This window comes from Balaenoptera physalus (genome assembly GCF_965194825.1).
Source record: "Balaenoptera physalus genome assembly, chromosome: X".
Taxonomy (NCBI): domain Eukaryota; kingdom Metazoa; phylum Chordata; class Mammalia; order Artiodactyla; family Balaenopteridae; genus Balaenoptera; species Balaenoptera physalus.
The window spans coordinates 16,350,937-16,365,600 of record NC_138903.1 but is presented as its reverse complement, the minus strand read 5'-3'; the positions used below and the strand labels follow the sequence as shown (position 1 = coordinate 16,365,600).

Genomic DNA, 14,664 nt, shown 5'->3' with positions numbered 1-14,664 from the left:
TGAATATAAAGAAAAAACTGCATACCCCTTTGAGATTTAAGTTTATAATATGTTGGTTTATTTGCTTCTGATCTCTCTCTTTCTGAAATGTAAAATGTCATAAATATATCTTCGTTCATTCCCATTCCTTCTCTCCCCAGAGGTAACTTTCACTCTGAAGTTGGTATGTAGTGTTCCCATGCACATTTTTATTACTACCGATGAATTTACCCATAAGCAAATTTACTACTATTTTGTACATTAAAGATCATATAACTGGCATGTTATTGTACACACCTTTTTGCAACAATTTTTTTTTTAAGTACAACATGGTATATCTGAGATTTAAACATAAATCTAGTCAACTGGGGATAAATGTGGCCCCCAGGGGACATCTGGCAATGTCTGGAGACACTTTTGGTTGTCACTATGGGGTGGGGGGTACTTACATCTAGTGGGTAATGGCTACGGATACTGCTGAACACCCTACAGTGCACAGGACAGTCCCCACCACAAAGAATTACCTGGCCCCAAATGTCAAAAGTGCTGATGTTGAGAAACCCTGCTCTAGATTATTCATTGTAACGGTTTTGTAGTAGTCCACTATAAACACTCCCCCTTAAAAGAGAGACTGACCATTTGTTGAGATCAGGTAAAGCTTTGGAAAAGACTAATACACTGTGAAAAGAAATTTTAGTTGAAAACGGGATGATTAAAAGATTAATTCTTCAAAAATTATTAAAGCTATTAATCATGGCATTAAAATGTCTACATTCATCTCATTTTCATAAAACGATTACTTTTATAATAACTTTTGCAATATGGCTCCATTAGAGCATTATATACTGAAATACCAAAAGATACATTAAAACATATTCTTTTTTGTTGTTAAAAACTCTCACATTTTAAAGAGCATTATAAGGAAAACTCCCAATGAATTTACTTCATGCTCAGACTCTAAAAAGAGGATAGTCTTATGAAAATAGTAATACATCATCAAGAACATGAGAGAGCATGCAGCCAAGAAAGGAAGATGTGGGAAGTGGGATCTTAACAAAGAAAGAGTCTTCTATAAAACAACTGCCTTCAAGCCAAGTCAGTAATAAAATTCCTACATAACAAAATCTATTTTCTCCTTTGTTTCCAATAAAACATCAAATCCCTTCTACTAAAGAGAAAAACAAACACTGTATGCTAACGCACATATATGGAATCTTAAAAAACAGTACTGATGAACCTAGTGGCAGGGCAGGAATAAAGACTCAGATGTAGAGAACGGACTTGAGGACACAGGGTGGGAAGGGGAAGCTGGGACGAAGTGAGAGAGTAGCACTGACATATATACGCTACCAAATGTAAAATGGATGGCTAGCGGGAAGCTGCTGCATAGCACAGGGAGATCAGGTCGGTGCTTTGTGACCACCTAGAGGGGTGGGATAGGGAGGGTGGGAGGGAGGCTCAAGAGGGAGGGGATATGGGGATATATGTATACATATAGCTGATTCACTTTGTTGTACAGCAGAAACTAACACAACATTGTAAAGCAATTATACTCTAATAAAGATATATAAAAAAAAAAATCCCTTCTACCCACTCTGGTCTGGATCTGCCCTCCATGAATCTTTATTGAGATGTAAAATGAGAATAAGTAAAAGTAAAATATTTAGACATCATGCCTAACCATCCCCTCATCTTCCCCCTCTGAACCTGGTCCTGTCTCCTGTCCCATATCTCAGTGAACCCTAGCCAGAAATTTAGGATCACTCTTCCCATCTCTGCAATCCCAAATCCATCCAGGTTATCATCAAGTGCTGTTGATTTTTGCTTCCTAAATCTTTTTCAAATTGGTCCACTGTTCTTCTCTACCTGGACACTCCCAGCTCAGTTGGAGCCCTTGGCATTCCCACCTGGGGTACTGCCTAACCTCCTAACCCTTTTAATGTCTGCCACTCAGCAACCAGGCTCTTCATTTGCAAAGGAAAATCTGATTTGACTGCCCCACCATTCCCCTTAGAATTCTCCCAAAACTCCCCTGCCCTAAGGACCACATCAGAGCCCCTTCGCCTGGCCAGCAAGGGATGCTCTCCAACCTCCTCTCCCTAGGTCTCCCTTGCTTGCTGAGCCCTCACCATCCTCACCACGATGTCTCCTGCTATTGAGCCTGTTCCCTTTCCTCCAAAAAGCTTGGCCCTCCCTGTGCCATTCAACCCTGCACTATCCCTTAGGCCTTAGCTCAATCCTCACTTCCTCAAGGAAGTCTTCCCATAGCCCCGTGGCTAGGTCTGAAGCCCCAAATGCTCTCTGAGCAGACACCTCTCCTTCATAACTTGTATTAAAGTGACACCTTCACATATTTATCTGATTCTACCATTGGACTGCAAGTATGTAGGTGAGAAACAAATGTATGACTGGTCTAAAGTATGCTGAGCGAGAGAGAAAGATCTAGTGCAAATGTCTCATGCACTGCATCACCTATTCAAACCTCACATCTTGCCGGCCCGTGTCATGTGTCTGTTTGGACGTCATTTACTAATTCTGCCACAGCTTAACAGAGAAATACCTTTTCCTACCATAATTTTAAAAAGAATAAAAGACATTCCTTGGTATACAAGGAACAAAAACAAACAAACACAGAATACAAATATACACATTTATTTTTTTTAAGGACAGTGTATCCCTGGGAGACTTATTAAGATAGATCTGTTTCCTTCTTTCTTCAGAAAGTTTCAAAAAATGAAGATAATGAAAGAACATAAGAGTCTTCAAAACTTCATCTGGCCCTCTCCAGAAGTCCTTCAGCAGGCAGGAATCTGAATAAGCTCTTAAAGTTCAGAAGAATTATACTGTCTTGATTAAGAATCTCTTTTGCTATTTGGCTACTCTGGCCTCCTGCAGATCTTAAAAAGGCACTGCAAAACCAATATCGCTTTCTTTTTGTTAAAAATTCTTCCATTGCATTGGTATAAAATGTTTGCAGTTACTAGGTTGCCAGTAAAATGATTGCAGTTACTAGGGTTGCCAGTATTTATCAAGTTATATGAGAAGGCTTACTAAGTTAAAAAATTATTATTTATTGATTCATTTCTCCACCTGAAACAAGGATTGCTCTCCTTCACCATCACCTCTATTCCATTCTGTGACAAAACTAAAAGATTTCCTCTAGTCTGGCAAAACATAATATGAAAACAGAGATGTCACATAATTACTAATATCTAACATGTGTGTGGTATGAGATACTCCCGGTGAAGGAAATTGTCACAGACCCGGAACTAGCTAATACATCACGCTCAGTGCTGTATAGTAACATGGTCCCCAAATCCTCAGTGCACACGTGCTACAAATGCTTCCAGTCATTTTGTATTAGCGGAGTTCCAGGAAATGTAGGAAGAGGAGTAAAGCTTGGGCCGTTACGGAACAGAAAGAAGGGAAGAGCCTCTAGAGGTGAGATATAAGAACATGAGTTAAGTGGGAAGAGAAAATCAAAGGGAGAGGCTCTCTTGAAAATGTAAGCCACATTCTTAAGGAAGCCACTAGAACTTCCACAGTAAAATCCTGAACTGTTTTTACTTGAACATTACAAGTGAGTGTACCCAGTAAGGCTGTGAGGCTTGGAGCCACCGAGATGGCTGACATCTGAGTGCCACAAATATAAGAATAAAAAACATAAAAGTCTAGGACCATTTAGCTGATAAATGCAAACAAACTCACACACCTAGAAAGCCTTTATAAGTACTTTTAATATGGCCCAGTATAACTGTTAGTGGATCAGCATCAACCTGAAAGGATATTGGCTGACAATGTCAAAGGATGTAACCATGACGAACTAAGGAAACTAGTTCATACAGAATTGTACACTTAAAATGGGTACCTCTCATTGTATATAAGAAGGTACATTCTTTGTATGTAAATTATACCTCAATAGAGTTTTTCTTGAATAGAGTTGATTTTAAATGCATCATTTAAAAATAATTCACCTCATAGTTATAGACTAATATAAATTGACTACCCTAGTTATTATGATAGATTAGGTAGTTAATGAAATGTTCAAAAAATAAAATGTAGGTATCAAGATAAAAGATGAGGCACCCAAAGAACAATTTTCACTAACCCCTCTAGCAAAGCAAATAGCAACTCTCTTCACTAGAGAGAGATAGGTGAACTTTCAAAACAATTTAGCTCCATATTTATAGATCATACAAAATTCTAGGTGTACTTGATTTCATACAGCCCACACTTCCAGACATTATGTACAGATGCTCTCAAACCACCTTGTCTACACCAAACTCAGACTTGGTATTGTCAGCAAATGAATGGAAATTTCAAAGAGTACATGGTAATAATGCCTGCCAGACAGCATTTCAGTTTAGTAATATTAACCATCATGTTCGTACTGTAGTTATTGTGCAATTGTGTTACAATTTTATTTCATTTTGCCTTCATTTTATAACAATGAATAGATAATGAGAAAATGAAAACTCCATTTCTAGTGATCAAGTAATTGAGACAAAGATAGCATTAATTAGGCATGCCAAATGCAGGCAATCTACAACCTCAATCAGACAATCATTGGATCTAAGCTGTGTTCAATAGTGGGCAAAATTTAAATGATGGAAATACATCCTCTAAGACTAAATCTAAGATGTGCCAAGAAAATGTAGCTCTTTAATTTTCTACAACTGATTTAACCTTGCTTTTCAAGCTCTGACCTTGACTTTAACTTGCATTCTATAGTAGCTCAGTCCTTGCTTGTTTTTAGTTTCTTTCAGGCAAACGCTCAGTTTCTCCCTTCAGATTTTCTCCCTGCTCCTACCAAGATGGCAGCTGGGTGTATGGATGTGGGTGGGGTTATGTAACTTCACTGTGGTAAGGGAAGGGCTCGTAGATAAACATGCACGGGCCCTTGTGCTGTCCCCTGGGGCTCTATGGTCCCCAAGACAAGGTTCCTTATAGGCCTGGACCCCAGACACCGGCCTGATGCTAATGTTGGACCCCATGCAGGCTGTGGGCTCAGGTATGTGCTCTTGGCTTAGAGCCCAGGGGTCTGGCCTGGTTGTTTGGCTCCTCAGTTTTAATTGGTAAAGCCATCTAGACGCTGCAATCTCATTTACACCTGCTACCTGGCCAACAACCATAGTGTTGCTATCCGCTTGCCCCTCAACACAGCATCCCCACTGACAGGTTCACTGGCTCTCAACCTAGCTATCTGGGGTGCGTAGTAACTTTGGGATTCCTTGGAAGACACTCACAAGCTGAAGGAGGCCTAGGCATCCTCTCTCTGCCTAACTATATCATGCCACATTTTACTCTGCTGTCACTGCTTCCATTGTGACGAGGCAACCTTGCGAGGCAGTTTCTTCCCTGAGTTCCAAGAGGGGAATGGGGCATAAGCATCTTTCTCTTTTGGCTTTACCCTCAACCTACTGTCCTCCTAAACCCACAATTTCAGTCCCCTGAGGTGGTGGGAGGGGTGGGGGAAGAGAATGTCAAGACTTGCCTGCCTTAACTTCACCTCTTCTATCCACATTCCTTTGGCACCTGGAAGGGCTGTCTTTTGTTTCTCTTTTAAGTCTCAAAGGAACTTCCCCTATGAAGAGGTATTCACCCTAGTCTCTCACATGGAACCATGATAAGAAAAGATCAGGGGAGAAAAACCAATTTATTGACCAAAGATACATCACCAGGTATTCCAGAAAGATTATCTCGGTGAAATATATAAACATTCAGGTATAATGATAGAAGAATAAACAAAGAAAGGTTTAGAATTAAAATGGATTGATGATCGACATAAAAATACATGGTCCAAAGAAGGTAAACATCTATTTTTTGTTGAACTAGTTATAGAGACAGCTTGGTACAGATTCCTTGATTGAGAGAAGAACTGACTGTGCCTAACTCTCTCACGGCCAATTTTCCCAGTAAATTATATAGATACCATTGAAGTCAGCATACTAAGTTTTGCAGACATTGGTGGGTAAACAATGTACAGAACTCTAACAACAGCAAATTGTTATAGTAGCAATCATAATTGCTACTATAGAGGCAAGTTGCTCACTGCTTCCTGGGAGCCTAGCAAAAACCAGACCCATGAGTATAGACTCATACCTTCTGCTGAAGTTAGAGACAGTATAGCTAAAATGGTTATTAAATCATTGCTTAAGAATATCTGATTCTATTCTGCTTTTATTAATCAATAAACTGATGAATTATGCATATGTATACATAAAATATAACATCTATGATTCTTGATTTTGGGCAAATACTTTGCCCTAATTTGACAATTTCCTATAAAATAAGAAAACGAGTAAAGCCTGGTAAAGAAAGCTAACACACTGTCAGGGAGGGGGAGATTCATGCGCACAAAGGTCTCCTAGAAATAGGACCTAAGAAGTGGCCAAAGCAGGCTGCTTTTATACTTTTTAGACAAAGAAACAATAAATTTGTGAGGAATTGACAGGACAAAGAAACTTGGGCTTTGGATGCTCAATTAGTGAAGAATTTTAAAAGAGCTTGGGCTTGGGGTAGTAAATTAAAGAAGTAACAAGGTATATATATGCAGGCTTCTCGGCTCCAGATTTCCTATCTCTGATGATAAGGGTGTCCCTCTATCTCTGGATACAGCGAGTGCACCTTTCACATGGGAGATTTATTTTCTGCTTTTAGGGGGACAGAGGTAGGTCAGAGTTTCCTTCTTGCATCAGCTGTTTCTCAAGCAACGTCAATTCAAAATAATCAATGTGCCATTGTGGCATATTTTGGGGTGACCCACCTTGAGTCCCAACACCACCGAGGCTTAGTCTTTTCCAATTCATGAAAAATATGCCAGGGTTTTAGGACAGAAACATGCTTAAGGAAACTCCAAAGTCCAAGAGCAACAGAAATTATGTTCTGTATAATATCTTTAGGGTAGTAAGGCATAACGTCCTCAGGTGCGGGATTACTACAACACTGCCAAGATGTGAAAGGCTGATAGGTAAAGCAAGAGAAACTGAGAAGCTCCCTACTCAAATAACTGAGCTGGATTACCTCTAGGGACCCTGTGATCATGCTTTCTGACAGATCTGTTCACACATAGGCAGACAAGGAAACAGAATGGTACAACCAAAATCTGAAAAAAGTTCCAAGTCACACCTTTTTGCCATAACCATAATCCATGTAGAAAACTGAAAAGTGCATTCAACTTAGGTAGTAACAATTTTTCTTTTCTTAAAAAACTTATTTTCAAAGTATCTAGTTAATTTATTGAAAACTTGTTATGTTATGCATTGTTGGGAAAACTAGAAAATGCCAGATTCACTTTCTCTTACCATAGAAAGAGATGTATATCAAACATAAATCAGCAACCTGTAATATTTCTGAAAGAGCTAAAAGTCTGTCTTATCTTTATATCCAAGTAGCCAGCACTTTATCTTACATGTGATAGGTATGTAATAAAGGTCTGCTGAAGTGAACTGTACCATATTTTCACACAGTCATGGAAGAGGAACTGTTTACCACCATCACATAAAGAAGCTGGATGACCTCATATATGATGCTACCTTAAGCACTAAAGCAAAAAAGAAAAGGAGGGGGAGGAGGGAGAGAAAAATTCCAAAAGTGGCCGTGCCTTTGAAACAACCATGGAATATAAATCTCAAGCAGTGCAATGTTTCAAGAGAATTAGCCAAAGAACACTGTAAACCTAACAAAATTCTGATATGTCTGGCTACTTGATGTCAAGATTATCACGGAAGCTTTCTAGTTGAAATCCTCTTCTAGTAACATTCTCCCAAGGCCTCAGTGAGGTCATCAGTTTTGCACCTAATAGATATTTCAAACATACTCTGCTTGTCAATCACTGGATTCAGGAAAAGAAACATATATTACATTTCATGCAGCCTGGAAGCTGTTCAAGACTTCCAGGATAAAGTTTTAATTCCATGCTTCATCTCCTAACTTTTAAGGAAAAGCACCCCTGCTCCTGTCATAGCTAATTATTCGCAGTTTCTCAACTGAGCTTTCACACATACTTGCTTTTATCTGCTCACACTCTGCCTCCAGCATTCATCCTTTCTTCATTCATTCATTTGTTCAATCAACAAACATTTCCCAAGCTCCTATTAGGTGACAGGCACTGTGCTTAGCAGTGCAGATACATAGGAAACAAGACAAATCGGGGGAGGGTCCCTGTTCTTACCGCAGTTACATTCTGGAGGGAAGAGACATAATAAGTGAACAAGTATCAGACAAGAAGATAACAGTAACTGCTATAAAAGAAAGCAAAACAGGTCAACTTAATAGAGTGTTGATTTGGGTAAGGGAGTACCCAAGGAAGTGATGTTTTAGCTGCTACTTAAATGACAGGAAGCCAACCCTGCTACTTCTAGTTAATTCTTCTTTTCCTCCTTCAAAACCCTCCTTCGGGAAGCACTGCATGATCCCCCAGCTTGTTTTGTGTGCTCCTCTCTTGCGGTCGGTAGCACACTAACCACACCTCCTACCAAGCTCTTACCACAACTTCCCTGGAATCTCTGGTTTGCAATCCTGCCTCAATGCCCACCTCAGACCACAGTTAAGATCCAAGAGTACAGGCACTTCACATAACTCTCACCCCTAAGATCTAGCAGAAAGGCCTCCAAATGGGTGGGCTGGGTGAATTAAGCAGTTCAATTGCTCTAAGTACTTCTTAAGGATCTTACAGGGACCAAGAAGAAATGAGGCAATGTACACACAGGGCATAGAAACGGGATATGTAAATTTTATCATGACTAAAAACATCACAGAAAATAAAGACTGAAATATTATTTTTGTTAAAAGGACCAATCCCCTGAGTTTTGAAATGATCTGTTTTGTGACATTTTCATTCTCTGTTGGCCCAAGAACTCCTCAAGGGCAGAGACCACACCTCAATCATTATGCTGTCATGAGCCTTTCCCTTCCAGAATGTGGGTTCTCTACAATCACTAATCATGTTCTTCCTGTTTTTTATTCCAAACATCCAGCAGGACCCACTATAGCAGGTGTTTTAACAGATATCTGCTTAATGAATTACAGTTTAAGTTTCAAAGCTCACTCCTGTGGTTTCTCTTGAGCCAGAACTAACAAAGAATCTTTATATATCAACAAAGAATGTATTTAAACGGCATGGATGATAAATCAATACAAATTTGAAAAAGATATCTGCTTCAGATAAATCATGCAGTTATTCAGATAAATCACATAGTGAGAAAGTGCCTGTAGAAATTTAAGAACCAATGGTATGAAAAAACGCAAATTAATGGATGACTTTAAGAGAAATCATACATTATTCTCTAACAAAACATGGCAGAAATTTTATATTCAACACTGTGTGTTTATAAGGAACAGAACAAACTGTTAGATTATACTATCAAGTACATAGAATATATATGTAAATGAAACTTGATTCCACATTTTAAATGAATGGAAAAATTTACATATTTTCACTGAAAGATCAAGTTAAAGGGCAGCACAAATCTTTTCTGAACAAAGGAACTTGGCTACATTATAACCACTTTATAATAAGCCCCTAAAGTAGAATTTAAATCTAAGGGCATGGATAATATTCATATAATGACTTGTGAATCACATCCTTCTAGTTATTCTACTACCTGTATTTGAACAAAAAGGCACCTAAAGCAATAGAAAATGTCACAACTGTATAAAGAACTGTGATAAATAATAGATATATCATAAAAAGTAATCTGGTTAAATTTTCTCTTGAGCCCTAAACAACCAAAGAAAAAGGCAGAAATTTCTAACAAAATCATTATTTCCTACTTTCAGAAACAAATAAAAAAATCTGATTAGAGGACTATATACTCCAGCTTAAAATATAAGATATGTACAGGTTATTTTTCATACTCCTGTTGCCAGATCTATCTATATGGTTTCATAAGAAAGAAAACAAAAAGTGTTTCTAATTAGAAACACTGTTTAATTACATTTAATTCTGTGATAATTTTCAGAAGCCCAGAAGCACTTCTTTCAGACACAATCTTGATTTCAAACAAATAATAATACAGCAAACTGAAAGTCAAAGGATGTCACACATCCAGAAGAAGTGTGAGCACTTCAGATCCAGAGCCACACTGCCTGGATTTGAATCCTGGCTCCACCATCTACTAGCTGAGAGACGTTAGGCAAGTTTGTTAACTTCTCGGTGCCTCAATTTCCTTTGTCTAATGGAAAAGCATCAATCAGCAGAGCATTAGACCAGAAAACTGGGTCTAATGATATCACTTATTCCTGAGGTTGCTATTAGGATTAAATGAGAGGATACAAGGAAAATGTTCAGAACAGAACATGAGCTAAATGTTATTACCGTTATTACCATCATCAAGTTCAAAATGCTCTGCTGCAGGGCATTCCCAAATCACTAAAGCAAGTTTCCAGAGGAAAGCCAAGAGCATGGGATTTGTCCCTGAGGGGCTTCTCCTGACCCTGGAGAGAACTAACAGTCCTTACTACATAAAGTCCAGACTCACAGCAAAGCCAAACTTCCCATCCAATACTCTAATGCCAAAGAAAGCTGACATTCCTACCGGACTGGGAGGATTACGGGGCTGCAGCTTCTGCAGGAGGCAGAGGAGTGTCCAGGACTTGGGACAGTGGTGGTGCTTGAAGAGATCCCTCCAGTCTGATCACTAAGCACCAGAGCCTGGAGAGCTGGGGCCAGGGAACCAATGCCCATTGGAGGGCAGCTCCTGGCAAAGGGTTTAATGGTAACCTGAGTAACAAGCAATGGTAACCATGGTAACAACAAAGCACTAAGGACTAGGCCCCTTGCCCCATTTGCCTGGTATGTCATAAAACAAAGGAGGCTTGTATCAGTCCATGGGAAGCAAAGGAGCGCCAGTAATACCAACAAGCCAGGTGGTGTGGAGTTAGATTTAGTTTTATTTCTAAAATAAAAAATTGTGTTTCTACCTGAATGCCATGGGGCTAATTAAAATCTATTTCACAGGACTTCGACTCCATAAAACTGTGAGATCTCTGAAGGTAAGGACTAAGTCTCAATCACAGTGTCTGATACATGGTATATATGAAGAATGAACTGATGTTTATTATCACATAAATGGTGTTTACAGAATTTTCACACACACGAAAACCTGTACTTTTAGTAAAGATGGAGTAGCCCCATTTCTCCAAACTAAAAACCCCTGTACATAACACACAAAGATAGGAAGAAAGGGTGGAAAGGAGGAGGACGAGTGCCTAGAGACTTCAGACTCACACCACGGCAGTGAGTTCCCTGGCAGTGAGTTCCCTGGGATTCCTCATTGTCTCCTATGTATCCCCAACAGGGTGCCACAGAAGCCTCTGACCTGGAACCGACAAGAGGCAAATATAAAAAAGTGCCAAGAAAAGCCTGTTCCCACCGCTAAAAGACCAAGAAAAGGATGAGCTAACAATGGAAAATCTTTCTGGCAATACTCACCCTACTCAGGCAAACATGAATGGAAAAACTGCACCACCACCCCACTGAGGTTTCAGTGGGGCTAAGCGGGTAGACACTCTTACACACACACACACACACACACACACACACACACACACACACACACACTCTCCGAGGAAGCAGGGACCTAATCTTCCATCCCCAGCCTGGCAGAAGCAGGCAGCGCTCCATTCCCCTCTTGTGGTGTTGGTGGGTCCAGCCCCTGAGCTGATCTTCTATCTTTCCCTAGGCAGAAGCAGGCAACAGTACTCTGGCGCCCCTGCGAGGGTAGTGTCTGCAGGACAGAGCAGAGGCAGTGCGAATTAGTGGTCCACTTTCTCTGGGAAGGTATTAGCAGGGCCAAGTGAGGAGCTGAACACCTGCCCCATCCATCTGCAAGGAGGCAGTGGGAGTAAGAGCAACGCTTCTGCAGAGGTGGTATCAGGGGGGCCAAGCAGGAAACTGAACATACACCCCCCACCCGCCCCTCACACAATCCCGCAACAGGGAGGCTGCCTGCTTAACAAAAAAAAACCAAAAAGGATCCAGAGTCTCATAATATACAAATTGACCAGGATAGAATAAAAAATCACTTGTACCAAGGACCTGGAAAGTCACACCTTGAATGAGAAGAGACATCCACCAAGATGAAATAAATGTTGGAATTATCTGACAAGGATTTTAAAGCAACTCTAATAAAACTACTTCAACAAGCAACCCCAAAATGCCCATGACACAGACAAAAAATAGCCCCAACCAAAGCCTGCTCTCTCTCGAACTAAAAGACCAGAAAAGGAGCAGCCTAGCAAGATGGAAAACTTTTAGACAATAACCACTCTACTGCAGCCAGATGAAACAGTAAAAATTGTGACTCCATTCACACCAGCAAAGGCAGAGTGGGAAGCAGACCCAATCCCCTGCCAGGGTAGTGTCAGTGGAGGCCACGTGGGGAGCAGTAACAAGGCACACCTGCCCCTCCCGCCCCTCCTAACCAGGGTGGTCAACATGTTACCACATGCAAGTCCATGCACCCGACGCGCAGTGAGGCCAAACGATACCAAAACGTCAGCGTTTGGAGCAGAGAAAGGTTTATTGTGGGGCCATGCAAGGAGATGGGTGGCTCATGCCTTAAAAACCCTGAACTCCCCAAAAGCTTTCAACAAAGCCCTTTTATAAGAAGGTGAGGGAGGGGTGTGGTTAGTTGTTGCAAACTTCTTGGTGTCAGATCCTTTGTTCTTGAGGTCAGGTCATGATGTTCCTGTAAACCTCCACCTAAACAAATGTTATTCCCTGTTCTGACAAGAAAGGGCAAGGTTCAAGGATCGACTTTCGCCCTCCAAGGTCCAGGCCCTGGCTAAGAAAACGGGGTCCCTGAGCGGAAGCACTCGTCCAGCACCCAGTCTGGGTCCTCCCACCAGTGCCCAGGCCCAGCTGAAGAGGCAGCTCTCAGCTGGCGGCGCCCGCCCAGCCGTCATCACTGAGGGAGCCAGGCGTCCAGGACCCAGCCGGCCCTCAGGCTCCTCAGGCCGCCCAAAGGGGGTTGGGGGGGTGGGTCCTGTGGACTGTGACCCATGGAGACCGCCGCTGCCATTAGGTCAAAGAGGCGGGGATGCGGGACAGGTTTGCCGTTGCCTCAAGGCCTGGGCCTGGCCAGTGGGCAGCCGTGGCGAGGGCTCCGGAGCTCTTTGGGACACAGCCCACAGCCTGTCCCCTGGGCCCCCAGCTCACCTGACGGCCGCTATCTCCCTCTCATCGCGCTCTCCACCACGAGGACCATTGTCTGGCCAACCACTGGCAGAGCTCGACCTCTAACCACCATGCTAAGGATCTCGCGCTAACAGTTGTGCGGTAATGGCTGCGTGCTCTCGTGCTCTCAGCTGTGTGCCCACCCAGCCCCCATTACAAACAGAGGCCTAGTGGAGAGCCCAACTCCCAACCACACCAGTCACAAGGAGCCCCTCTCCAGTGGGTGTCAATGGAGGCGACCTGAGGAAACCAAATTTCCATCCCCATCTGGTGCCCCCGTCCCCTGTCAGAGGAATGTCAAAGGAGGCCAGATAAGACAGAAGATTAAATAAGGTCGAATCTAACGACATAATGTCCAAATGTCCAGGTTTCAATAGAAAATGACTTGTCATGCTAACGACCTGGAAAACCTCAACACGAATGAGAGAAGACTATCGAGACGCTAACACAGAGATGTCAGAATTATCCAATAAAGATTTCAAAGCAGCCATCATACAAAGAAGTCTAAAGGAAATTTTAATTTCATATCACTTAATGAAAATATATCAAAATATGCGGGATGCAGCTAAAGCAGTACTAAGAGAGAAATTTATAGCACTAAATCCGTATGTTAGAAAAGAAGGTCTCAAATCAATAATCTAAATTCTTACCTCTACACTAGAAAAAGAAAATAAACCCAAAGCAACATGGAAGGAAATAATAAAGATAAAAGCAGAAAGCAACGAAATTTCAAACAGGAAAATGACTGAAAAAAAATCAATGAAGGAAAATCTGTTTCCCCCAAAAAATTGATAAAGTTGATTAACCTCTACCAAGACTGATAAAGATTTTTAAAAAGAGAGAAGACAAAAATCATCAATATCAGGAATGAAATAGGGGAGATGCCTACAATCCTGTAGCCATTCAAAGGATAGTAAAGAAATACCACAAATTTTACACTCATAAATTTGACAACTTACAAAAAAATGGGCCAATTCCTTGAAAACCACAAGCTACCAAAACTTAACCAAGATGAAATAAACAATAGTCAGATAATTATTAAATACAGTGAATTTGTAATTTTAGAGTTTCAATAAAAGAAATCTTCAGGCTCTGATGGGTTCACTGGAGAATTCTACCAAACATTTAAAGACGAATCAGCATCAATTTTACATAATCTCTTCCAGAAATTAGAAAGAGGAAGAAACACTTCCTAGCTCATTTTATGAGGCTACTACTATGTGTATACCAAAACCCTGTTAGACAGCACAAAAAATGGAAACTATAGACTGATATTGCTCATGAACTCAGGGACAAAAATCCTCAAAATATTAGCAAATCAAATCCAGCGATATATAAAAAGAAGTATGCACCATGACCAAGTTGGATTTATTCCAGATATGCAAGGCTGATTCAATATTTGAAAACCATATCAACATGGTAAAGAAGGAAAATCATGCAATAGAAGAATTTGACAAAATCCCAACACCCATTCGTGATTTAAAAAAAAAAAAAGAAACTCTCTG

General features: G+C 40.9%; 1 protein-coding gene across 5 annotated transcripts in view; it reads right to left on the bottom strand.

Annotated features, from left to right (window-relative positions):
* CDKL5 (cyclin dependent kinase like 5) overlaps positions 1 to 14,664 on the bottom strand; it is a 187,423-nt gene that overhangs the window by 85,101 nt on the left and 87,658 nt on the right. For 2 of the 5 annotated variants that reach the window (XM_082446994.1, XM_082446996.1), the window contains exon 6: positions 11,210 to 11,300. The exons of the other annotated variants lie outside the window; for them this stretch is intronic. In XM_082446994.1, the coding sequence (XP_082303120.1) occupies positions 11,210 to 11,300 (91 nt within the window). The remainder of the gene's footprint in view (positions 1 to 11,209; positions 11,301 to 14,664) is intronic. 5 annotated transcript variants of the gene reach the window in all.